Below are 27613 nucleotides of genomic sequence, written 5' to 3' on the forward strand. Positions count from 1 at the left end.
CTCTGCAGTAATGGTCATTATTTACAGAGAATAAAGAATATATGACAATACTGTTATATTGTCTGTCTGCATATGTCGGTGCTTCATTCGGGTGTCAGATGTGTCTACTGGTTATTATTATCCATGCGTTTTTATGCCAAGAGGCCTGAAATCAGGAGTTTACCAAGATTACCACCAAGGATCTCCACCTAACTCTACACCTGGGGTCTCCAACACGGTGCCCGCGGGGGAATGGTAGCCCACAAGGATCATATAAAGCGTCCGCAAGCTATGTTCTAAAAATACCGTAGGTCACAAATTGTTACTATTATTTGTGCTTTAAATTCTGAATCTGACTTGCTAACGTGAATTAAAGATGTAATACACCTGTAATGTCATTTACTACAATAAAATGAAACAAAAATATTTTATGCACGTGGAATGAACTTAGTCTGAAGTTTGCCCCAAACAAGTCACGTAGCCCTTCATACGATCGGTGCTCACGAAGTAGGCCTCAGGCTCAAAAAGGTTGCTGAGCCCTGCTCTACACCCCTCAGCCAGAGCTGTTAACATAAACACTATTCTCTCAAAAATGGGTCTTCTATATGTAGGTAGCCAATCAGAGAATAGGGGGCAGTCTTAGCCAAATATAGACAAAACGGACGCAGAACTTAGTCAAACAGAAGCAGCTGTCAGAGAGACTTTTTCTGAACACTTGTATAACAATACCAAACAGCTTTTTAAATTAAACGGACACTTTTTATGCTAAGTCCATGTTCGAAAGTTGCTCTACTGAGGTCTTAATATCCAAAATACCGGGTCTCTGTCCACATCTCTCCCTGTATTTATATTGTCTGTCTACATGTCTTGCTGCCCCGAATGTGTTCTATCTGTTGCTTCAAGGGTTATAGCAGCACAACGGTATTTTCTTTCGGCTTGTCCCTTTTCGGGGTCGCCACAGCGTGTCATCTCAGATGAACGCACATATATGTTTGGCACAATTTTTACGCCGGATGCCCTTCCTGACGCAACCCTTAGCTACCAGGCTGAAAGGTTCAGTATGAGGCCGTTTTAAATATGCAACCTGTGATTCTCCGTTTTCTTTATTGTGATAGTAAACTCCAACTGAGAATGACAATAATCTTTCCGGAAGAATATTTACGAATTTCATCTGCCAAACTACCGCTTGTTGTGCAGTTGAGTCGCTGCCACCATTCAGCCCCCTTATCTCAACTTTGAGCTCGCAAGTAAAGAGAAAAATATCCGCCAAACGACGACTCGGAAAACTCACAAGTCAGGTCACCGGAGCTAAATTCTACAATGCACTGCAGTGACACTTTCAAATGAATGCAGGTGTACCTAATGAAACGAACGGGCTCCTGGACGCATTCCGGGGAAGGGATAGCAACTGCGTTGCGCGTGACGTCACCGCGCAAGAGCGAGGGGGCGACGGCGAGTGGAACCTGCAATAAACACACAGGGCGTCTGCGCCTATCTAACTAGGACAATAAAGTGCAAACAGCATCAATGCTTTAACCATGGATCTATCCGATATGCTTCTCCTAAAAGTTGTCCTTTTCGCCTACTTGCTGCGCGACACTCAAGGTGAGCAAGGCGTTTTTGTGGCGGAAAAAACTACGCGGATCAAAGATGTGGATAACGGGTTTGACTGCTAGGCTAGCTTCTCGGCTAACGTTCCGCTTTGGATCAGCGGGGCCTTGCTTGTTGTGAAGGGGACTGCACCCTTTTCGCCGTGTTCTCGCCTTAAAACGAGGCACACTTGAAGCTCTTCCACAAATTCGGCCGGCGTGTTGGAATAAACCCACGTTTTCGGTGTATTCCAGCGTGTTGTCACGGGTCTCATCGTCACCTTTATGTTGTATTACCGCGCCTATGTCGCCGCCGTCCATTGTTGTGAGATGATGGGAGATTTCAACACTGGACTGTTAGCCATATGCTAGCTAAGGCTCGTTGTTTGTCTTTCGTTGATTACAATCGCCGCCAAAGTCATTCTTTACTTTTTTTTTTTTACTAGTCACGTTACATTTTAATTCATGCGTACTTTTTATGCTTATATATTTTTTCCTACGTTTTCCTCATAACTACTAACATAAATAAATGATTATTCTTTAGCTAACGCAATAAGGCTACATTATTCAACTCTAAGGCGATGCACTATTTTAAATAAGGTTTCTTTTTCCGTGTTTAAATTTTACAATGTACTGTTGTTGTTGTTTGTGGTTATTTCTCAAAACACATGTGACATGCCAGTGCAGCTCCGATGACTCAACTACATACTGTTACAAAATGTTAGCCGAACAGCATAATTGCACAAGTGATTTTTGAATGTTGTTGGAAAACAAGAACAAACAGTTTTAAGAGTCCACTTGCTCAAATTAACCTTTGGGGATTACCATGACCTCAGAAAGGCTATGCCAACATCAAGGAAAACAAAAACAATTCGATTTTTTGTTCATGAATATGACAATGAGTTAAAATTATGTTGGAAATTATTTTATTGCTCAACGCTCTAATTTTGAATTATTTCACGTTGTGTATGTGTGTGTGTAAGAGAGCGCGAGAGAGAAAGTGAGGGAGAGAAAGAGATTATGTTGTAAAGTACTTGTTTACATGCTTGTGGAACACTAGGAAGTCAACCGAATAATGCTGCACAATGCTTAAAAGCATATCGCTTGCCCAATATTTTTTTTTTCAAGTTTTTAAGTAAACAAGAAAAAAACAACAATACCTCTATATTCAGTCTTTGAAAATTAAAATGTGGATGATTGAGAAATTCACATAAATGAAAAAAGATTTTATTTGTTTTTTTTTAGCTAGCACACTGGGGTTATTTATTAAAACTGTGACAGTCAGGTAAAAAAAAAATCACTTGGGAAATTCTGGTATTAGACTAATAATAGTTAGACTGGGGGAAAAAATGTCAGCTCTAAAGTAAATGTTTGTATGTGTGGGGTTTCTAATTAAAACTGAATTTGTGGTGGTTGTGAAATTTTAGACAGAAATTCAAAATAATGTGGTGGTCAAATAAGTGGCACAGATGTTTCCTCTTAAAAATTAGAATATTCTAGAATAGTCACAGCTTTTACGTCTCATACTCAATGAAAAATTTAATGTTAACGCCTAAATTTTTCATAACGCACATGAGGAGTGAACTAGCTGAAGCTCAAGTCTACTACCGTCCGTTACATTGTTACTCTGGATGATGGAAATTCTGCCTCTCAGGCATAATTACAGAGAAACACGCCGCTTATACTGAAAATACCTCCCACTGGTTTGGATCTATTTCCATAATATGACCCTGCAAATACAACGGAGTGCTTGGCAAAGGGTTGCATTGCTGTCATTTTGTGCAGCACATTTCTAAGAATTGTATTGTTGTTTTGTTGAGTGCAAATGAAATTCAAGCTTCTTTTTCTTTATTCATTTTTTTTAAGAAATGTGGAGAAGTCGGAGAAACAAGTGGAGGTGTTAAAGCTACTTCCTCCTTCATGCCCACCACCCACTCTTCGTATGGGGAAATAATGATACCAGGGGATGCTGTTAAGCACAACCATGACGACTGATCATTTTACTGAAATACTCGATTCTTTTTTACGCACACCACATCATTTGGCTATATTTTTAACCTTCCTTGTCATCCGTCTTCCCACATAAAACCTGCCTACATGATGAAAAAATGTCACTTATAAAGGTAGCTACAATTGTGTTTAAATTTTAACACTCATCTTGCAAATTTAAACAAATCCTGATAAACCTTACAAACCATTTTTTTATTTAGTGGGGGAAATATATCTATTAATATATCATTAATAGCATTACTTTGGGACATTTGCTGGAGTGTTTTGTTGTCCTCATTGTATTACATGAAAATGTAGTAGAATGATGAAACTCTTGAGATCTTATCATGGGTGACCAAACATTTACATGCATTCAATGACTTGCTCTACTTCCGAGTTGCAGTCTGTAATAAGTAGTTAAATGATAATAAAATATATCCACAAGAAAATATTTGATACAAGTAATTTGATCTTGCCTATTCTATTTTCAGAATAATATTAATCATTTTGTATGTGCCCTTGAAATGTCACTTTTATGATGTAGCTGCCCCTTCAGGAAATCCTCTGATGTTTATAGTGACATTACTACCAGCATTTTTTTTTTCTTCAATGCAGACCGAAACAGTGGATAGTTGCACAGCAAATATTTACACTTGGGATTCTCAAGTTTCATCATAGAGTGTATATGTGTGTCTCTGGATGTAGTGAAGCATATCTTGTCCACAATGTCATCAGTAAATATCAGTTTATGAAAACCTTTTAGGAATGCAAAGTATATTAGTAGTACAGTAAACCACTTGCTTCCTGAATCGTATATGTGGTCATTACATGCTAACCATAGCCACAAATGTTCACACTGTCTTTGTCCACGCTGTCAGCCAAGCTGTTTGTATGTTCATTGTCTGCTTGCAGTTAATATATATATTTATAAAATAGGGTGGGAGCTTGATTAATATGCATTTATAACAGCGCATTATCTACTTAATACTACCCTGCATTTTCTGAGCCACCTATCCTCACGAGAGTTGTGGGAGGGGTGGAGCCTATCCCAGCTGCCAACAAGCAGGATGTGGGGTAGACCCTGAACTGGTCGCCATCCAATTGGAGGGCATATAGAGACAGACAACAGTCGCACTCACATTCAGACTGAAAGGGCAATTTGGAGTCTCCATTTAGTGCATGTTTTTGGGATGTGGGAGGAAATCGGAATGCCGGTAGAAAACCCACACAGAGACATGGAGAACATGCAAACATGACACAGGCTAGGCTGGGATTCGAACCCAGGGCCTCAGAACTGTTAGGCCAACGCGCTTACCAGTTGGCCCACAATGCCGCTCTACTTGATAGAGTGAATAGAAATTTAAATGGAAAATCTCAAGGTTTCTATGGGGAATTGCAAACATTTCAATGGCACCTTATTGTGGTCCTTTTATTCATACACTTGAAATGATCTGTACTACTGTCTAAAAATATTTTAGAACCTTTTGTAATTTTTCTCTTCCCGTTTCCCTTCACACAGGGCACTATCGGAATCCCCTCAACAAGTACATCCGGCACTATGAAGGCCTTTCCTACGACACAGAAATGGTACACAGCAACCATCAGAGGGCTAAAAGAGCACTTTCCCATGAAGACCAGTTTCTTCATTTAGATTTTCACGCCCATGGAAGGTTGGTCAATACTGATATGTATTATTGTTTTTTTTTTTTTTCTTTCATTATTTCTGCTGATCTTTATTATTTCAGTGTTTGGCAAATCTATATGCCTACATTGTTTATGTTTGATGGAAAGTACGAGTAGACTCTTGATAATGTCAGGGAAAGCTATTTGACATTAGTTAATGCAATCAAGTACACGGACAATAGCTATCAGTTGTCGAGGTCACGAGTTCTAATTTTGTCTTTGGTAACTTTACAATCTAAATGTAATAACTGAGGATTTCCTGTTCCCATAAAACTTTTTCTTGTTGTGAATGGCGCTACTGTGAAACGATAAGAACAAAGTGCACGCTTTTATCAAGTGATATGACTCTCCTTGGAAATTGGGTGTGGCTGATGAATGCAATAGTTGAAATGGCATACTGATTGCAGCATTTTGTAGAATTTAAGCGGCAGCGGTGATGAAATCAGAAGTCTTAAGTTGATGCTCACTGAGCAACAATACAGTACTACATTTGACTTAATTCCTGCATCCATTCCCTGTGATTGTGACATACTTTTTGCTTTTCGTTCAGTTCCTTCTTTCATTTTAAACACTTTAAAGGCTTTAAGCTGTTAGTTGTTTACTGCACTTTTTATTGCTTTGTTGTGCTTTATTTTTTCTTTAGGTTTTATTGAAGTAGTTCGCAAAAGTTTACTGGTAACACACTTGTAAGGTCCATTTGAAACAATAATACAGCGAACTTTAGAAATTTGCTAAGCTGAAATCCACAAAATAAATGAACTGAGGACTATCATGCTTAGTAGTGTACATCAGAAATCCTTTGCAATGCCCAGATACCGCACAATTTTCTTTTTCTAAAGCACGTTACCTACATAGCACAGAAATATTCACTATTGACAATTTTTTTTTTCTGGCAAAAGTAAATGCAGTACTACAATTTACTATTTACAATCGTTACGTCAACTACTGCCAGTTGCTCATTGGTCCAACAAATTATTCATCCTAGTATCATTGGAATTTTTTAATACACATGGCTAGAAATGATGAAAATAACATTACCCAGTTTTTGTGGTAAACTATATTATAGTCTTCACTTTCCTGGAGTATTCTGAAAGAGTTATTGTTTGTTTGTGTGTCTCATTGCTAATGTACTTTTTGTGACTAGCATTGACGCAGTAATATTTAGTAGTGGAGAATTAATTACATCAACCTGAGGCTAGGAGAACTGAGCTGCTATTTAAAAAGCGGGGAGTGGAGGTAACATATGCGCTCGTGCTTAGGGACTATGAGCACTATACAAGATGCCAGAGCAAACTCATTAGGTTCTAATTACCTCTGACAAGTCATAACATTGTCCCCTTTATGGGTGCTAATTATGTCTGCGACAATTCATAACATCATCACCTTTTAATCTTTCATCAGAAAAGTAAAGTGTTTGTTTGGCCTCAGCTACATGCTTGGCTCTTTAAGTAAGTAAAAATCAATTGGATGGATACTGAGGCTGTCATCTGCACTTAAAATGACTAATAATAGCATTAGCGTGCATTCATTAATTCTATTATACCGGGGTGTGTCGAAGCTGAGCTTTTGAAATATTTTTTAAAGGCAGTTATTTTGATACAAGCCTTGTATTATCTCTCAATAGAGTTTCCAAGTGTTTGCGATGGTGAACTAATCAAGGAAAATGGCTGCATTCCCTAGCGACACGTTTTTGTTTATATAGCAACCCTTGATGGGTCAAATATGTTATTTCACAAAACATGTTGACGTCACGGCAACTATCTCCGGTGAAATCACAATTGTATTTAATATTTTTTAATGGATGCACATAGCGCTTTTGGTTTGGTTCTCAAAGAAGCTCCAGAGGTTGTTGCTTCGTCCATTTTTGTTTCTGTTTCCTCAAACTGATGTCATATAATTGCTTCCCATTTCTTCACATCGAGGGAGCGAGATCAGGTGCTAAGAAATACTTTTAAAAATTTTTTAATAAGGTAAAAAAAAATTTAAGCATGTGTGAAAGGTGGAACTACTTTTGCTAGAGTAGAGGTAGGAGGTCTTTTATTTTGGAGATTTTTTTTTTTCACCATTTTGCGCTTTGATTTGTACGATGGTGTAATAACTGGATCATGTACCAATTAGAAAATTAGCTCTTCATTCTGCAGCTTGATAATTTCCTATTTGAATATGATGATTTTCCATTGGTGGAAACTAATGAGTACAGGAATATGCCCAAAAATTTGAAAATTGAGGAAAAGTCAATTAATTTCAATATGTTTCAAAAAGTGAAACTTGTTCTACAATGTTGAGCTTTGTCATGATAATATAATTTTATGATTTTCTGCCTGAACTATCAAAATTGAAACAAACAAAGGCTTGAAATATTTCACTTTAAGTTTGTAGTGAACTAATAGAATGTACAAGTTTCACTTTACGAAACAAATAGAAATAAATTGACTTTCTCTCTATTTTAATCATAAATCCAGTAGAATCAATTCAAATAAAAATTGTACTTGTAAAGGAAATCTATCTTTCCACTGCTGTCAGCGGCGCATGTTCTTGTCAAGTCCATCAAACAAGCTTTTTGCTGTCACACACGAAAAACAAACACTTTGGTACCGGGCTGGCTTTTGTGAGATAGATGAGTGTAACGCATTCTACATCGAAAATGTTTGACGACTCGTCCCTGGGAAAAAAAAAGTTAAGTTAAGTTAAACCAAATATGCTGATGTTTAATTCTTACATTGGTATGTTGCAGAGAGTGGTGTGTTTTGAACAAACGTGTCCACACTCTCCATGACCATCTGGCTTAGAGAGCTCAGAAATGACTGTTTATATCATCCTGCGTGGGGCAGAGCCTGCTGTTGCCAACCTCACATGCTGCTTAATAGGCGGGAGAATGATAAGAGCTGTACAGAACACGGAAGGAAGACGCCTGTTTCCTTGGAAAAGCAAAGATGTGTCAGCTTCTTTTCCCGTTTGAATCCTGCTTGACAAAGCCAGGCACACAATAGTCCCTCTGAACATTCACGTGTCTGCATAATGTCCACATCCAGTGGCTATGTTTAGACATGCACAGATTCTTCAGTTTATTATTACATACAGCTTTGTATATACCAGAGGACTGCTGCCTGATTTATAAATGAGAACAGAACATGTAATTAATCATTCTTTCATGCTGTCAAAATAGAACAGCTTGACATGCTTTATTTTGCGTCACAGGGGGTAATGAGCAAACATGATTTCAGAACTTTTTTTTTTTTTTACTCTGGCATTAATTCGTGTACTTAACAGCAGTTATTAATGAGTGCTTGTAAATATCTAAATATACCCAATGTTAGATCATTGCTAAAAAATATACTGATGAAGTTATTTTGTTGGTTACCTCTGTTTTATTTCAGGCATTTTAATTTACGCATGAAGAGAGATACAAGCCTGTTCACTCCAGACTTGAAAGTGGAAGTTTCAGGAGAAGAGTCGATATATGATACCTCTCACATCTACACTGGAGAAATATATGGTGAGAAAAGTATTCCTTAAAGGGGAATTCCGGTGGTTTGGATTAACAATGTATCCAATAGGTCATGTCATATGTACTGTATCTTGAAAATGTGATGTTAATCCTCTTTCATTTAACGGTGTTTTGAGGAGATTTTTATCAGCAATTACGAATTTTCATGGATGCCGCCATTTTGGCGAGTCACATGACGTACATGCCCGAATGTTGGGTGTAACGTGACCCAACAAAGGCTCGCTTACTTTGGGACACAATTATGGGCAGCGCTGATTTCTCAGATTTATCCTCATCTGATGATAAAATAGCAGTATCGGTTGATTGGGAAGACGGAGGAATACATTCCTACAGATTTGAATCTGTGGCTGTAAATAATGTTGAATATTCGGATGGTTCTTTGGACGGGAATGATGCGGAGTCTGACGAGCGAGCTCCGGCGGCCAGCGACCAGCCTCAAACGAGCTCCAGTGGCGGACCGCGAGCGACCTCCAGCGGCGGGCCCCGAGCGGAGCAGAGAGGCTACCAAACCCCCTGATACATGCTGTTCGGTACAACCAGTGTCAAGAGTTAGGTCTGCGTTACCCGGAGTAAATCAGTCGTTTTCAGTCCAGTGAGAGTTGGGCGTAGAGGGGGTCCAGTTTGGTAGCTTCAGTATTGCATCTCTGCTCTTTGCAGATGATGTGGTTCTGTTGGCTTCTTCAAACCGTGACCTAAACGCTCACTGGAGCAGTTCGCAGCCAAGTTTGCAGTGGCTGGGATGAGATTCAGCATCTTCAAATCTGAAACCATTTTCCTCAGTCAGAAAAGGGTGGTGTGCTCTCTCCGGGTCGAGAATGAGACCCTGCCCAATTGGAGGGGTTCAAGTATCTTGGGGTCTTGTTCACGAGTGAGGGAAGAATAGAGCGGGAGATCGACAGATGGATCGGTGCAGCGTCTCCAATGATACAGACTTTGTATCGGTCCGTTGTGGTAAAGAGGGAGCTAAGCCGAAAGGCGAAGCTCTCAATTTACCAGTTGATCTACGTTCCTATTTTCACCTATGCTCACATTGTTGTGGGTCATGACCGAAAGAACAAAATCCCACATACAAGCGGCCGAAATTCATTTCCTCTGCATGGTGTCCGGGCTCTCCTTTAGAAATAGGGTCAGAGGCTCGGTCATCCGGGAGAGGCTCAGTGTTGAGCCAATGCTCCTCCCTCCACATTGAGAGGAGCTAGATGAGTTGGCTGGGGCATCTGACTCAGATGCCTCCTGGCTGAGGTGTTCCAGGCACATCCCACCGGAAAGAGACCCTGGGTTGATCCAGGATACACTAGAGAGAATATGTCTCCCTCCGGAAGAACTGGATGAAGTGGCTGGGGAAAGGGAAGTCTGGGCATCCCTGCTAAAGCCAATGTGAAGTGAATGGAGAAATGTCTTCTGATTCAGCCTCCCTCACAGAGTTTGATTTGACAAGATAAAGCCCAGCGAGTGTAAAAGACGCTATTGGAATAAATGTTGTGTAGTGTGGCCATTGTCTGCCAGAGATACAGCAAGATTTTTATGTACCATAATCTCATTTTAGCTGCTGCGACCTGTTTTCTTGCTCCCCTCAGTGGCTAAAATAAAAGGGTTCTGTCTAATTTGTCTTTCCAGGTGAGAAAGGCACGCTGGCACATGGCTCCATCGTGGATGGTAAATTTGAGGGCTTCATTCAGAGTTACCACGGCAATTATTATGTGGAGCCCACTGAGCGATACCTGGAGGGCAAAAACGTGCCGTTCCACTCTGTCATCTACCACGAGGACGACATACGTGAGTCCTTGACAGCTGCATGCTCGCAATTCCTTAAACAGGACATGCAGTAGGCAGTTTTATGTCATTTACTGATAGCATGTGGCTACACGTGAGCCGAAAGTGTAAGGTTAATCTAGCTGAGCTGATGGAGGCAGATCTGTGAGAAACCCCCCTGAAGAGCATGCTATGCAGGGTGCTCATTAGCTGAGTAACATGATCTTTCTCTCAGGGTACTGCCTCATTTAAGCTGTCTGTACAGCATTGGTAAGGATAGTGAACAGCACTCGCATTTAATTTCTAATCACCTTTTACATACAGACTCTGTTAACTATGAGGGATCACTCAAGAAAGTAAGCCTGCAGAGCAGCTGAGGCTCAGGTGGTGTGTAAGGATACCCAATTAGCTGATCATGAATAGCATCACAGAGTGACTCAGGGGGTTAAGTAGCTAACATTGTCTACATAATCCTGACAGTGTTGTGTCGGCCTCTTTCACTTAGGCTATCCTCACAAGTATGGCGCGGAGGGAGGCTGTGCCGATCACTCCGTGTTTGAGAAGATGAAGAAGTACCAAGCCTCCGCTGTAGAAGAGCCGTCCAAGGTGAACCTCACCGCATACTTGCAGGAAAAGTGTTGTGCGAAATGAAAATTGATAAGGTTTTAAATGTTTATCCCCTTTGCAGGAGTTAGGGAATTTTACACCGCCCGAGCACAACGTTATGAAAACAAGATCTAATGAGATCCAATATAAGAGCACTATCAAATATTCTGCATTGCGAAGATAATGCTCATCTTGTTAATTTGGTTCCGTGGGATCTTTTTTTACAAGTATAATTTGTTCAGTGACCATGCCCTTAACTACAAACACTTGTCTTACATCCTCTTTTCATGCAGAAATTAATTGAAAAGATAACATTTCCCCTCTCCCCATTTTTTATAATTTATAATGCTCAAACTAATCCAATACATACATCCAAACAAAAAGAAGACTTTCACAACTGTGACTCAGTAACCTGCTGTAACATGAGTTATTTTTTTGTGAGGATAAATTAAATAGGCCTGTTATAATTATATTTTATGTCTACATACAGTCTGCGGCTGCAATGCTATTTGTTAGCTTGTCTGTTGTGTTTGCATTGAGTAGTAGCATTTTTTTTTTTTTTTTTAAATAACCTGCCCTGTTTTGCTGCATGGCCTTGCAGAATAATGGATCTGTATGCCTCTGTGCTGAAACAGTTTTGCTGTGCCGCAGGGGAGTTTGAAATACTTCCTCTCTTTATTTTTAAGTTTTTAATTATTTTCATGTTTTCATGAAATAGCAGCCGGACAGAAACGTTTTTTTTTTTTTGGGTTCGGGGTCAATAGACCGAAGTATGGAGTAGACAGGGGGACTAGGGGTCAATCCAACTCCCACTGAAGCTCCAACACACACACCGCTTCAAAGGACACAGGTTTGATACCAATACTAGCCGTAACGAACCCTGGCGCGAATACCCACCCCGGTCCAGCTCATGGGCCACTACGAAAGTGTACGCTCATACCCGGGATAACCCCCATTTAAACCGCGCAGTCCTCCCCGGCCAAGTGACACCCCCCCCCCCCCACTCCTCTACAGCCTGACAAATTTGGTGAGGAAAGGGGCAGCATTAGCATTAAGCTTGTGGAATTTCCTGGGGCAAATTTGATGTGGTTGTTTTAAACACACAAATTGTCTTTGTTTTTGTTTTATTTGACTACAATCTTCAACTAGGAGTGGTATTAAAGGTCTTGTATTTTGGCTATTTAGACTTTCATAGAGAAACTTTAGAACATGGACTTTGTATAAAAGTGTCAATTTCATTTATAGAAAACAAACCACCTTGGTTTTGTCATACAAGTATCCAGAAAAGGTCCCTCTGACAGCTACTTCTTTTTGACCCAGTTTTGCATTAGCTTTGTAGAGATTTCCCTCAGACTGCCTCCTTTCCTCTGATTGGTCAAAAACCCACTTGTGAGAGCGCATGTTCATTATGTTTCCAATGCTGGTTTGGGAGTGGAAATGGAAAGTGGGGATATTCTCTTGTGACGTAGATAAGAGAAATTCAAATGACCTGATTTTAGGGTGGCTGGTTAACACATCTGGTTCACAGTGCTGAGGACCGGGGTTCAACTCCCGGCACCGCCTGTGTTGAATTTGCATATTCTCCCCAGACCTGTGTGGGTTTTCGGTACTCCATTTTCCTCCATGCTCCCAAAAAATGTGTGAGAGGTTTATTGAAGACTTTAAATTGCCCACAGTTGTGTGTGTGTGTGGTGTGTGTGTGTGTGTGTGTGTGTGTGTGAGAGAGAGAGAGGGAGAGGGAGGGAGAGAGAGAGAGAGAGAGAGAGAGAGAGAGAGAGAGAGAGAGAGAAGAGAGAGAGAGAGAGAGAGAGAATGAATGAATGAAGTCGTTTGTTTTCATTTGCTCCAAAATTGGCTGGGGAACAGTTCAGGTTGTAGCTGGTAAAGGATCAATAACGCCCATCACCCTAGTGACAATAAGCGGTACAGAAAATGGATGGATAGGTGATTTGAGGCCTTTCAGCAAAAAAACCTCTCGAACTCAGGAATGTGTTGATGATTTTAAGTCATATTTCACGTTTACTGAGGCACCGTATAGAGAATATTACATCCCAAATACTGTAAAAACTTACTTTGATTAAATACAGTAACTTTAATCAAGTTGAAGCCTCATTTTTGAAGAATTGTCTGCCAAAATGCTGCCTGTTGTGAAGTGAGTTGAGTTGCATTCGCTGCTGCGATCTAGCGCTTGTGTCTCAAATGTGTAAGTCGGGTGCCTCGTAAGTCAGGGAACCACTGTGTTATTTTACCATTATTATGGGGTGCTAAATCTGACTGAGGGATTTTTTAATATTTGGAGTCTCGAGAAGCTAATTTCCATAAGCATGTAGAAAATTTCAGTTATGTGTGAGATGGCATATTTATGAGACAGTTTACACTGTCACAATGAGTTACATTATCCATTTTCCGTACCGTTTGTATACATACCTGTATGTATGTTAATTTTTGTTGTTGTTTGAGTAAAATGTACTTATTTTTTTGCACCATATACTGTAGCATCAATGCATATTATATGAAGGTTCAATGCCTTTGAAATTAGACGCCAGAATTATGAGACATAATTTCTTCAACAGCTGTTCGGTTGTAAATGCCCTGACACTTTTCTGTGTGTAATTTAACTGCAGTCTATTTCCTTTTCTGTCACACCAGGCACAACTTGGCCAGTCAGTTCTTAACGAATCTGTGATGCTAAGAAAGAAGAGAATGGCGCAGGCTGAGAAAAACACGTGCCAGCTCTTCATCCAAACCGATCACCTCTTCTACAAGTATTACAAGACAAGAGAGGCTGTCATCGCTCAGGTGAGAGCCACGTAAACATGAGGTCAAGTGGGCTCCAGGATGCGATTGTCACCCAAAATGTACTGTTGATTGCGTGGCATGCCGTGACGCAACGACAGTGGCTCTTCGCACCTTCTGCACCCTAATTAACATATCGAGCTGTCTCTTGAGCGTTTCATCACACTTCGTAGAAATGGCAAGAAGAAGCATTTATACACCCCATGCAGTATAATAGCAACCCATCCATCCCTTATTCTGAACCGCTAAGCCTCACTAGGGTTGCGGATGTTCTGGAGCATATCCGAGCTGACTTTGGGCGCAAGGTGGTGCACCCTGAATTGGTCGCCAGTCTGTGCTAGTGCACACAGAAATTAACAACCATTCAAACCTACGAGCATTTTAGAGTCCTCACTTAACAGTGATCCCGTTACTTTGTAACATGTTAAGGTTTCTTTATACTCGCACGGACGGTCTCCGTGCTCACATCACTGTCACTATAAATCACTAAATGATTTAGGTCCTGAATACATGAAAGAAATGCTTACGGAATACAAACCCAGTAGCGCTCTGAGATCGACTGACTCAGGTCAAATAGTGGAGCGCAGAGTCTAAAGCAAACGTGGTGAAGCAGCATTTAGCTATTATGCTGCAGAGAAATGGAATAAGTTGCCAACAGAGGTGAGGACAGCCCCAAGTGGGAATGTTTTTAAATCCAGGTTGAAAACTCTTTTTTTTTTTTTTTTTCCCTCATGCTTTTTAGAATATATCCACTTTTTGATCATATTACTTGCACTGTATACAGTTTTAATTATTTTTTTAAATATTTTGTTTGTCGTTTTTATTGTTTTTAAATGTTTTATCTCTTTGTATTCAAATGCTTTCAATCATGTAAAGCACATTGGGTTACCTCATGTATGAAATGCGCTATACAAATAAGTTTGCTTTGCTATCCACGCGCAGTTTGCTTTTATACTTGAGCACAACAACAATAGCAACCATGTAACAGTGTCTGCTTGGACAAATGAACCTTTTTGGCCAGATAATTATTGTTTAATTATCCTGAAAAATCGATCAAGGAGGCGGCTCCATAGGTGGTACAATATGTGGATCTGGGTGGAACGAGGTGTACATCATCACAGCGTGTGACTAAAACAGACCAATCCCGAGAGATTATCTCTGCAGCTTTCTCCATCCAGCAATTTATTTTTGTATGTGCGCAGCAAGTTACACAGAGGTGCTGCGCGAGGCAAAGTGAGGGTCATATGATGCATACAGGCGTTGTTGACAGTGTGCGTGTATACAGAGGCCTTTACTCCATGAATCTGCCATTTTGAGTAATGACTGAAGTAATTTGTTACTTTCCCCAGGAACATAATTAGACTTGTTTTTGCTTCAATCCAACAATAGTTACTTTTGCATCGTCGTTGTCTCTCACAAAACAATCATTTGTAGCCGGTTATTCAAACAAAAACCTGTCCGAATGCTTTTGCATTTTACCAAGACCACCCTTTTCTCCAACAAACTGAAGAAAGCTATTGGGAAGTGATTGTTCATTCTACAATGGACAGTGACATTGCAGTATCATCAAGGTGCAAAAAAATGCACTATTCCACTGTTGCTGCACTATTTTCGGTATTTCCCTTAGAAAAATTGTTACGTTTGTATTTACACAAAGAATACAGTTTTGCTGGCATGTTAAATGTGTAATGCATTGTGGTTTAATTATTCATAGCGAGTGGGCGATCAATTGGTCACGGAGAGTAAGGACTGACTCACTGAAGGACTTAGTTTATATAATATTTGCAAGGAAGCTGGTTGAACGTGCTGCACGGTCACCTAGTAAGAAACAAGAGAATGAATGTTCATGAGAGATGGGTTGCCCTTTAGTAGATGTATCCATTTTAAGTGTCAGTCAAGGACTGAATTCCATTTATCTACAATAGGAAAAACAAACAACCAATTCATTGTCCCTTTGAAGGGGTGGGAGAAACTTTTGAAATTCTGAACTAAATAAAAAACTGAATACCTCCCCAGCTATTCAATATACAATGCATTTCATCACTATGTTGTGAATATTGTTATCATACCATTTTAGATCTCCAGTCACGTCAAGGCCATTAATGCCATCTATCAGGGCACAGACTTCTTAGGGATTCGCAACATCAGTTTCATGGTGAAAAGAATCAGGGTGAGTTTACTGTTGGTGTTCTAACAACCCCCACACCCCGTCCTATTTTGTTCATGTTGAAAATACTCGTCATCGTGTTTGATTTAAAAAAGCCCTCTTCCTCCCACTCAGATAAACACCACCAGTGATGAGAGGGACAAGTCCAACCCGTTCCGTTTTGGGAACATCGGAGTGGAGAAGTTCCTGGAGCTGAACTCAGAGCAGAACCACGATGACTACTGTTTGGCTTACGTTTTCACTGACAGAGACTTTGATGATGGCGTCTTAGGTTTGGCCTGGGTCGGAGCCCCCTCAGGTACTACAGGATTTTAGTCACTAATCAGCAGGTCTAAACAATTGGCTGTGTTTTTTCAAGTCCACAAAAGTATTTCAAAGGCATTTGTCATTGTCAAATTAGTGCATCTATGGGTTGTTTTCATGTGACGTCACCCATTGTGCTGCCTCAAACGCCGGCCATTTTTTACCCCTGAGCTCTGTTACTCATACATAGGCAAAGTGGACGACATTATGTTTCCAACTGCATTTATTGAAGACGCGATCTACAGCACATCAAGCCCAGATTGACTAGTAGGCTACCTGGCATACACAGAGGACTGTGTCACAAAGGTGCAGTATTGTGCCCTTGATCTTTTACTCTATGTGACAGAAATCACGAAGGAGGAGCATTTACCTGTATGCTAACACTGGAAACGAAAGTCGGTGGAATATTATTTTTTTTTAGTATTGAGGCAAACTCCATTTATGCCTTTTTTTGTCAAAAAATAAAACCTGTATATTAGTTCACCACAAGCAAAGCGAAATGTTTATTTGTTTAAAATTTGGTGACAATGGCCGAAATACTACTACTACTTTACTTTACTACTCTACTGGAATAAACAAATCCAGTATTTCACAAAATTCTCAAAGCATTCAAGTGACTAACAAAAAGGGTCTTAACTCTAATATTGGCCTTCTGAAAAGAGTATCGATTAAACTTGTTAGCTTAGCTCAGCGACACATCACCACGATGGAGGTTTAGACCGGGGCAGCATGATAGCAGCGTCGTCCACAAAACCAAGTCTCCGTGAAACATTTCATTGGAAGCATTAGACGATGTCCCCGCGTACGCAGTCGGACTTATGTAGCGGATCGCGAGGCTTTGAAGAGCGCGCCAACTAATTACTCTGGAAAAAGATCCAGTGAATTGGCGAGAGTTGTCAAAAAAAAGTCAGAAGAAAAGTCAGAAAAAGGCTCTCAAGTCGTCTTTTGTGTACTTGAGTCCCGAGACGCCCGTGAAACACAAAAACACAAACAGTAACGGAGAGCATTCTGGAGACTTGCACACTGGTACGCGTTAGGTAGAGAGGTTAAATGGCGGTGCGCAGTGGTGTATAGGTAATTCAGCAAAAAATGTGACGTCATTGAAAACAACCCATATTTTAATTGGATTTCATGGTCAAAAGTTTGACTCAAACAGTCTGACCTCAGTGCCCAATGAGGTGTGTATCATTGAAGCTGAAACAAAAAGATTTCAGCAGAACTTAAGACTGTCACAGACTGAGGTTGTTATGGGAATCAGTCAAATAAAAAATGTTCAGAGGTGTTTTTCCTCTAAAAGCATTGAATTATTTTGAATCTGTATTTCTTTTCCTTATCTTATGACATTACAGGCATGCTTTGGAGGGTAGTTTATCTAATAGATGTGCTTATCCTTGTCAGGGAGTTCGGGAGGGATCTGTGAAAAAAGCAAGCTGTACTCAGATGGGAAGAAGAAGTCTCTCAACACAGGGATTATCACTGTCCAGAACTATGCCTCTCACGTGCCTCCCAAAGTCTCCCATATCACCTTTGCACATGAAGTAGGGCACAACTTTGGCTCCCCAGTGAGTACCTCATCTACTATATTCACTCACAGCAAGAAAGATTAAATGGAGCGCAGCCACCTTTGTCTTCTCATCTTCTTTTGACCTAGCTTTTAATTTCTTTTTTTCTTCATGCACAGCATGACTCTGGGTCTGAGTGCACCCCAGGTGAATCCAAGAGCCAAGACAAAAAGGAGAAGGGCAATTATATCATGTATGCAAGGGCTACATCAGGAGATAAGCTGAACAACAACAAGTTCTCCATCTGTAGTGTGCGCAACATCAGCCAGGTGCTGGAGAAAAAGAGGAGCAATTGTTTTGTTGGTATGTATCACAGTGTCATTCTTGTGACTAGAAAAACAAACATACTAACTAGGCTGTAGTCTACACGATCAGGATTTTTGGGCCAATCAGCAAGTTTTAAAAAAAAAAAACGATCACCAATCTGATCACAAGATAAAGCAATGTGTTGCTTTAAATCACTTATTTACGTTATATACTTGTGTACTGTCAACTCATGTATTCTAATCAGTATTGTCAAACCAACAATTCAACATGACAGAGATAATAGGTGCTAACTTATTGTAATTAAATTATTGTAATTAAAGTACTTTACACACACCCAAAACGTTAGGCAGGGGTGGCCAACCCGCGGTTCTTGAGCCGCTTGCGGCTCTTTGCCTCTTTTTATGCGGCTTTCGTGAAGGCACGAAAGCATATCAAAGTCCTTTTTTTTATGTGCGTGCGCACGCGTGTTTTGCTTGACTTCATTACAGTAGTTGCGAGCCAGCATTGCATGCGTTTCTTGCGGTATTTGTGTGTACACTTTGCTTGAGTTTATTACGGTTGTTACAGGTATTGTGGCAACAAGAGTGTGTTACCGTGTGAGTGAGGCGTGACTACTCAGTCAAATACTAAGTCTACTAAGTCTAATACTAACTGGCAATGATTTTGAAATGAATATGGCCATTATTCCTGTTCAGTTTTTTTTTCTACTGGCCTCATTTGTTTTTTTCTTTCTAAATATCAGCCAGGGGAGTGTTTTTTGTGCGTGTGTGTGTCAAATGATAATCGCCCAGCTCCTTCTTTTATTTCACTTTATTGATATGCTACCCTGCAGAGGTCTTTGACATGGCCTAACATTTGTTTTTACAGCATATCACTGAACTTCTTTTTTTTCCCGGCTTGTCCCATTAGGGGTTGCCACAAGAAAAAGAGGAATTTAAGTGATATGCTGTAAAAACAAAAAAAACAAAAAAAAGAATCTACAAGGAGTCTTTATGCACATAATGTTACGCCATGTCAGAGACCTCTCCAGGGTAGCATATCAATAGAGTGAAATAAAAGAAAGAGCTGGGCGATTATCACTTGACCAAAAAAAAAACAACAAATACTCCCCTACCAGTAGAAAAAAAAAAGCTGAACAGGAACAATGGCAATATTCATTTCAAAATCATTGCCAGTTATTATTAGACTTAGTATTAGCATATCGCAGCATATCACTGAACAATACCAAAAAAAAAGATTTTTTTCAAGTAATGACATTGTAAATGTCATGAGTCATGATAATAAACAAGGATGCGTCTCATAGTGGAAAAGGTTGACGATCCTTGCACTATGATTGCTGCATATTCAGTAGCATCTTTCGTAATTTAGATGATTCTTTTTTTAATATATATATATATATATATATATAAAATATAGTTTATTTTTTTGGGAAAGAAAGCTCTTTGGGTACACGATTCACTGTACTTTTTTTCCTCTCCGGCCATATGTGCCACGTTTTTCTTCTACTTGACTGAGTTTTCCTAGGTACAGATCATCAGATGGTAGTATACTGGCCATATGTCATACAGTGACTACACTGAGTAAATGCACCTCTAAGTAACATTATGGTTGAGCAGTGTACTTGTCAGTTTCCTAATATACAAAGTCACACAGTCAATGGTACTCATAATTAATAGAAATGCTCCGCTGTACTGTATCTACTGTATGTATACTGTATTTTGTTTTTCCCTCCACCAACTAGAGTCTGGTCAGCCCATCTGTGGAAATGGCCTTGTGGAGCCAGGAGAAGAGTGTGATTGCGGCTACAGTGACCAGTGCAGAGACCAGTGCTGCTATGACGCCAACCAGGCTGATAACAAGAAGTGCAAATTAAAGCCCAGCAAAGTCTGCAGGTAGATTGGGATCTGTGCCCATTTCAAATTTCCACAACATCTTTTGAGCTCTATCTGAGCAAACGTCTTCTGCTCTTGTCCTCAGTCCCAGCCAGGGTCCCTGTTGTACCCCTGAGTGCAGCTACAAGGGGCGCAATGAGAAGTGCAGGGATGAGTCGGAGTGCGCTCATCAGGGCATGTGTAATGGGGTGAGCCCCCAGTGCCCGTCATCTGAGCCCAAGGCCAACTTCACCGCTTGTCATGGCGAGACTCAAGTCTGTTTGAACGGAGTGAGTGAGCAGCGCATTTTACAAACAACCGGTCTCAAACTCATTAATTGCCAGCTGATTCAAAAGTGGAGTTTCCCGTATCTTCATTTTAGAGCATTTTGAATGATCTTTCAAGACCCGCGTAATGTTGTTCTGTGACAATATAAGCACCAGACCTGCCAAAAGAAAGCGTAGATTATATTGATGGAGAAATTATTTATTTAAGAAACTTGCCGTGAGCAGCACTGACTCACTGCAAGGCACGAGTTAAATTGTTATGGGGTTTATACATCCTGTTTGCCGTTCGCTCAAAAATTGCATCTGTATCATTTCTCACGACCGTGACACACACTTGGTAGTTCCTATCGTGATACATACTCTGTTCATACCATGTTTATGCATACTCTTGAGAGTGAGGTGTGCGGGGATAGGCCTCCTTCAGACACATAGAAACGGTCAGGCCTGTCTTGTTTACTGCTGTAAACTTTTCACCGCTACAGTCTTTAATTTTGTTGGTTCTATGCACACAAAGTTTGCTCAAACTAGAAAATAACAGTTAAAACCGTGGAGTTACACATAGGAAAAGTGCTGAGACACTGTAAGGCTGTAGACCAAGACTGGAGGGGGGAGTAAACTTGGGGAGAGGCACTCTCCAATCGCCATGCAGAGTATTTCATCCAGCACTGTGATATAAACTCTTATGGCATTGCACGCCCTGAACTGAAAAACTAGTCCTCTGGTAGCTAATGACAATTTAAGTAAAGCGGAACCTAAGGAAAAAGCCATCTACAGGGGCTCTTGGTCAGTACTGTGGTTTACAAACCCAAATTTCACAGATAGACTGGGCGAGACCGAGACGCTCTTCCACATTTGTTAAAAAAGTACCATAATTTGACATTTTTTTTCACACTAATATTGACAAACGTCAAGAATGCACATTATACATGGGAAAATAAAAAAAATAATTCTACATATAATTTTTGATTATATGTATGGCTAGGACCAAAATCATCCATTATACTTATATAGAATTGTTAACTTTGGGGGTTCGTATTATACATTGGTGCGCGTTATACACAAGAAATTAGAGTGGTTGACAGTGGTATTTGTCAATGGCCGTTAACACCTGGTTTCCAGTTGAAAAATATTTAAAAAAATAAATCTTGTAGCCCATTCTCTGTGATGGACAAGAGTCCAGGGCAACGAACGGGTTAAAAAGAAGTCGAGGAGATTGAGGCCAGGGGCATTGTTACGTAGCTGGCATTCTCCTGCTCCTCGCCCACAGGGTTGCTCCGGCTCCATTTGTGAGAAGTATGGACTTGAAGCGTGCACATGCGCCAGCCAAGAAGGAAAGGATGAGACGGAGCTTTGTCACGTATGCTGCATGGAGAAGAGTGAGTCATGTACTTTACACGTGGCTTGGGGGGGGACATGGGGGCTCCATTTCCAATGCACACAGTTCATATCTCGACCACAGGCGTCCTCATTCACTCGGCTTCTTCTCTCCAGTGAATCCCAACACGTGCAGCAGTACCGGGTCAGAGCGTCTGGCTCGTTTCTTCAATAAAAAGGTGACCACCTTGCCGGCTGGCTCGCCCTGCAACGACTTCAAAGGTTACTGCGACGTGTTCATGAAGTGTCGTCTGGTGGATGCCGACGGCCCCCTTGCTCGACTCAAGAAGGCCATTTTCAACCCAGAGCTCTACGAGAACATTGCTGAGTGGATTGTGGTATGTACTATCTACTCCCATCGGATCCATGTCACACACGGGCAAAACAATTTGACCTGCTGACAGAACATAACCAATTTCTTCACCCAATTCCGTATTCAAAAAGTTTCACTCGTTTACTACAACGCCCTAGTAATAATTAAATGATGCACATTCTCCCATTTTGCTTCTCTTTTTGAAATGTTTGCGCCATGTCCAAATATGCTATTTGTGATATTTGTATTGAATTTCCTGGAACGTGCATACTGTAAGATACTCTTGCTTGACTATTAAGCATATTCTAACACAAAATCCCTTTACGATGCTTGTCAATTTCAATATTTAACCAGATAAAAGTACTTATAGTATATGGATGAACATAAAACTGCCAAACAAATATGCATTCATCTCAGATGACGCGCTGTGGCGACCCTTAATGGGACAAGCCGAAAGGAAAAGAAGAATTTCAGGTCCTCATTATTATTAAATGCTAAGACTCAGCTGAAACTTGTAGAATTTAGATTTTGTGCACTTTCAAGGATCTATGTGCCCTCAATTGTTTGCAGGCACACTGGTGGGCAGTGCTGCTGATGGGGATCGCGCTCATCATGCTCATGGCGGGCTTCATTAAGATCTGTAGCGTTCATACGCCCAGCAGTAACCCCAAGCTTCCTCCACCTAAACCACTTCCAGGTGAGTTCGCACCCCTCGACAAAACAAGGTTTTTGTCGTTGTGCGTGAGGTTCAACACGCAGCACTCAGTTCGGTGGAATTTTCGTATCGAGCGGAAGTTTGCAGGTGTGATCGCTGGGATGCTGAACAATCAGGCCTGTGGACACAAGGCTGCATTTAAAAGGGAAATGTGTCCTTCAAAGTTTTAACTTATTATATTGATTATAATCGCTTGAGGAAATTCAACTTACACTGTTCTGTATTCATATTTTGTTTCATTCATATCACACGTGATCGGAAACGACTACTCCTTAAGATTGGTCCAAATTTGCACTGCTCAATTGATGATAAGTTGAGATAATTTTGGTTTCCGGCATTTAAAAAAATATTTACATGAGCATACTAAATTCAAATTCTCTGACGTATCCTCCCAAAACACGCTATAAGAACTGCATGGCATTTATGCCCAGGTGGCCTCTCGTCACTAATCCCTTCTTGGCTCAAATACTGTAAGGCCATTAATGATGACGTAATTATGAAAGTGTCAATTTGCGATAAATACAGAGAACACATATTCAGCTTCAGCATATTTACAGTGCTAGCAATGCCAAGCCAGTATTAGTCCTGTAAACAAGCCAACATGATCCATGATTACTACATTGGTAGATTGACTCATTCAAAGGAGTGTTACGATACCAATAAATTTGTTTTATTATGCAATTGTGCAATCAATTAAAAATAAAAAAGGTGCTAAACTTACCTGCCAATAAGAAATGTTGAAATTTCACATTGGTTATGAATCCTCTCAACTGCCTGAGGTCCTGTCTGTGGAAGTAAATATGTGGATTTGAATTTGAAATGCCACAGAAAACAGGATTTGAATTTGGAATGTAAAGTGATCACAATTTCAATAGTTGTATTTCAGTGTAACTTTGCAATGTTAACTATTCAACTGGGTACAATTCGCTCTCTGAAATTCGTCGTCTGTGCCACCAGGCAGGGTTACTTCAGGTCAGAACCAAACAGCCAGCCAATCCAGTTACGTTTTCTTAGTATCTGAAGTCACGTGACTAAGAAAGCACAACTGCGATTGGCTGAGTGTTCGCTTCTGACTTGAAGTAACCCTGCCTGGTGGCACAAATGGGGAATTTTAGACAGCGAAGTTAGCCAGTTGAATTTCAGACAGCGAATTTCCTACAGCGAATTGTTGCAACTATTGAAAATGTGATCACTTTCCATTTTAAATTCAAATCCTGTTTTCTGTGGCATTTCAAATTCAAATCCCGGTGGCACATATTTACTTCCATACTGTCAACCTGCTTCTATTTTTTAGCTTTGTAACTACCCCACCTTAAATACTCCTCCATAGTTTCAGCAAAGTGGATGAAACCCAAAGTAGCAGTTCACGGCAGGGCTGTAGCGGTTTGCCTGTGATTGTAAGAGAAATGATGGGCACCTCTTCAATCAGATGTTCTGGTCTTTGTTTGTTTTTCCTCAGGTATGCTGGTTTCTTAAATGTCAAATTAGATATATAAACTGTGGCCAGAGAGGGCTGTTTTTTTTTTTCCTCTGTTTTTTCTTCAAGTTATTTTTCTCATTGTCCGACTTTCAGGGCATACTCCCAGTTTTAACTATGACAAAAAGGGATTTTGGGGAGAATTGGAAAGTCCCATTTCAAGAGGCAAACTCCTGCTTGGTCAAGTCCCATACATTTCTGTTCATTAAAGTTTTCATCTTTGAAAAGTCTCAGAATTTTGCAGTCCAACCTCATCAGGTTGAGTCGCATTGCTTCCCATGTCTTCATTCCCACGCCCCACACAGTTTAACTTGCATCCTTTATCCTCCCCCCTCTCGACAGGCACTCTGAAGAGGCGGCGAGCGCAGCAGCACGCAAGCTCCCAGGTGCAGCACCAGTCCCAACACGGCGGCCATGGCGGTCAGCGGCAGGGCCAGAGGCAGCCTCAGAGGCAGGCCCAGCAGCAACATCAGCGACACCACCGTCAGCCCAGAGAGAACTATCAGATGGGGCAGATGAGACGCTGAGACCCCCATCCCCACCCCTCCACCCCCGTCCTCCCCCGCCCCCGCCCGCCCGCCACTCCCCTCCAATGCCTTGGCTCCTCCTTGTGCCTACAGTGGGAAACATAAGCGTCACTCCATCCAAAGAAAAGCTTGACATGGTTGTTGGTCACCACCGTATTTTCCATCTTACTGACACGCAAAGAAGAGAAAATTCCAGCGACTCGACTGGCGTCAGCCATTTCCAATGCCGCGCAATCTAGCTTTTTTTTTTTGTTTTTTCCATCATCATCTTCTTTTTGTTCATTTCAAAGGAGTGCCAAGGAGTTAAGGAATCATCAGTAGCTTTAGTCCACTTTTGTGATGTGTTTTGGGTTCTATTGCGATGTCGTCTCAAAGTGACATGCCTGTGGCTGCCGGGGAATTGTCGCGTGCTTTTCTAGCGCAGTTCTAGCCACAAATGAAAGAGAGAGAGAGTGAGAGAGAGACACTCGGCGGGGGATTGGCGCTTCTTTTGTGATTTCCACATGGCCAAAAACGGCAAGGACACATGCTCCGGTCTCTTGTGCAGACAGTCTCCTGCATGTGACTGTACATATTTAGTGTATCATAAGTAAAAACGAACTATTTCTTCTACTGTAAATGTGTAATTCTTCACTCTTTTTCTTTTTTTCTTTTTCTTTTTTTTTTTTTTGGTTAGCGCTCTCAGGACTTTTAACATAAATAAAGGAGTGATGGTCGCTAGGGGTTCCTTGGATGTTGCCACTGACGATCTGATGCTGTCGGGTCTTCTCTACGGTTGTCCAATCAGGTGGAGCTCATTCACTTTGGGTTACTTCTTTCTCAATTTGAATCAAGTCACCATATCTTTTTTCTTTTTTTCCCAAAGGTCATCTATATTTCTTGCTAACGTGCTGCTTGCGTTGTGTAACAACCTTCACGGGAGAAAGGGAAGGATTGCTCTGCTTGTTCTTTTATCAATTTCATTTAGCTATATGAAGAATGAATAACCACTAACTGAACCCGATGCAGCGTGGGGGGGGGGGGTGGAAAGTTCAAGCCTACTGTGGCGCTGTTTAGAAGTGAGCGTTAGTGACATGCGTGTGGGAATAAGTTTTTAAATGACTCAGTGTGGATGTATTAAAAAAAAGTTAGGCTCATCATTCTACTCTTGCTCTGATAGCAAACTTTTTTTGGGCATGCAGAGGCATTAATTAAATGTGACTATAATAATTGGTCTGTGACGTGTGTCTCGACACTATGCTGACAACTGTTAATGTGAAAATAAAGGAAGGCAGGCTTGCTGAGGCAGGATTTTTCACACAGTTTAACTTTGCTACTTCACCTTCACAGATTGACACTTTGCAGCTTGCGTCGGTTTGGATTTTTTTTTTTTTAACTTGTGTTTTTTTGCTCACATAGAAGACGGGAAGCATCCACGAGCTTTGTTGGAACGATGCGTCACACCTCAGGTGTTCTTTCCTTTCGCAAAATAACACTTGATCTTGTCACCTCGGCATGATTCAGGCTTTGCTTTGGCGAACGGGCAAATATTCTTACACTAACAATGAAACACATCATTTTACATTATATATTTCATGTAATTATTTTTATTTTCAGGGTTGGGGGGGGCTTACTGGTCAGAATCGAGTATTTCTTGGCATTTTTTTTACGTTTAGAGTGCATGCAATTCAAATCACAAATAATGTCTTAAAACACTGTCCTGAGGGTCGGAGTAATCCCGTGTTCCGATCCAGATGGAATGAGGAAAGCGACACGGCAGATGAATCGGGCTTGTTATGTCTGCATAAAATCATCAACCACATTCTTGGCTCCAGAATCTAACATGTAAACTTGTACAGTACTTTGAAAATTTGCATTTCATTGAAAACTAACAATTACATTTCGATACATCTTTTTAAAAAAATGTTTTCATTTGATTCCAATTCAAAGATGTTTGTATGTGACAAAGGTCTTAAGTTATTTATGTTCTCATATGTGCTCGTTCAACTGGAGTTTGCTTCCGTTTTTTTTTTTTTCCACTGTCATCAATGATATAAAAAAAAAAAAAAAACAATTGAGTGTGTTGAATTTAATGTGACATTCTCATTTTAGTCTTTGTTATCCTGTGGCATGGTTTGGCTAGAAGAGCAGAAGAAAAATGCCTGTAAATTTACTTTTCTTTTCATTTCGTAGTCTTGGTAAAAATAAAAAAAAAAAGTGTTTAGATAAACGTGCACTGCAATGTCCCAATTGATTTGAAATGTTGTAGGTGATATAGGCCGAAAGAACACGATTAAAAAGTAATACTACTGTCTGATTTTAATGTTCACTGTGTTTTATACAGTATTGCAAATTTTTGTTCACTTTGAACATTTTTACTAAAAGAAAAAAATTCAATTGTATTGTGCAAAGAGATGTAATTTTTTGGAGTACTTGAAATGCATTAATTAAACGACTCATTCAATAAAATAGACCACTGTTTACTGTCTTTTAGGTGTACTCTCTCTTTAGGTGGCTTTATTTCAGGGGTTATTTAATTTATTAACTCATACAACCACAATAACATTCTTGATGCAAAATCGCGTTTGCAAACAATACCTCCATACTAACGGGGCAGTAGGCGGTGTTTTACATCCAATGTAATAACACCATTACACAATTTCCAATTGACCCCTCCGTACAGGGCACTTAACCAGGCCTCCTGAAGTGACGTCAAGCCACGTGCGCTAACGTCAGACAAACAATTAGCAAAAAGGGCGGCGCAGCAAGAAAAGAATAGAGCGAAACTGTCCGATTTACCGGCTGATTTCTCACTCGCATTCTTAGCTTACAGTGAAATATCGTTGAAAAGCAGACAGCAGGGCTTCAA

The 27613-nt window shown here is 40.5% G+C and overlaps 1 protein-coding gene across 1 annotated transcript; it reads left to right on the top strand.

The window, feature by feature from the left end:
• The first annotated feature begins 1285 nt into the window (after positions 1–1285).
• LOC133502181 (disintegrin and metalloproteinase domain-containing protein 10-like) lies at positions 1286–27232 on the top strand. The gene is made up of 16 exons (XM_061822674.1): positions 1286–1584; positions 5077–5227; positions 8618–8736; positions 10366–10524; positions 11006–11106; positions 13756–13905; positions 15980–16072; positions 16184–16367; positions 17771–17934; positions 18054–18237; positions 19943–20093; positions 20179–20362; positions 21627–21735; positions 21851–22071; positions 22617–22743; positions 24581–27232. The coding sequence occupies exons 1-16, from the start codon at positions 1518–1520 to the stop codon at positions 24763–24765; spliced, it is 2349 nt and encodes a 782-aa protein (XP_061678658.1). The 5' UTR covers positions 1286–1517; the 3' UTR covers positions 24766–27232.
• Positions 27233–27613: the final 381 nt, after the last annotated feature.

This window comes from Syngnathoides biaculeatus, chromosome 6, assembly GCF_019802595.1.
Source record: "Syngnathoides biaculeatus isolate LvHL_M chromosome 6, ASM1980259v1, whole genome shotgun sequence".
NCBI lineage: Eukaryota > Metazoa > Chordata > Actinopteri > Syngnathiformes > Syngnathidae > Syngnathoides > Syngnathoides biaculeatus.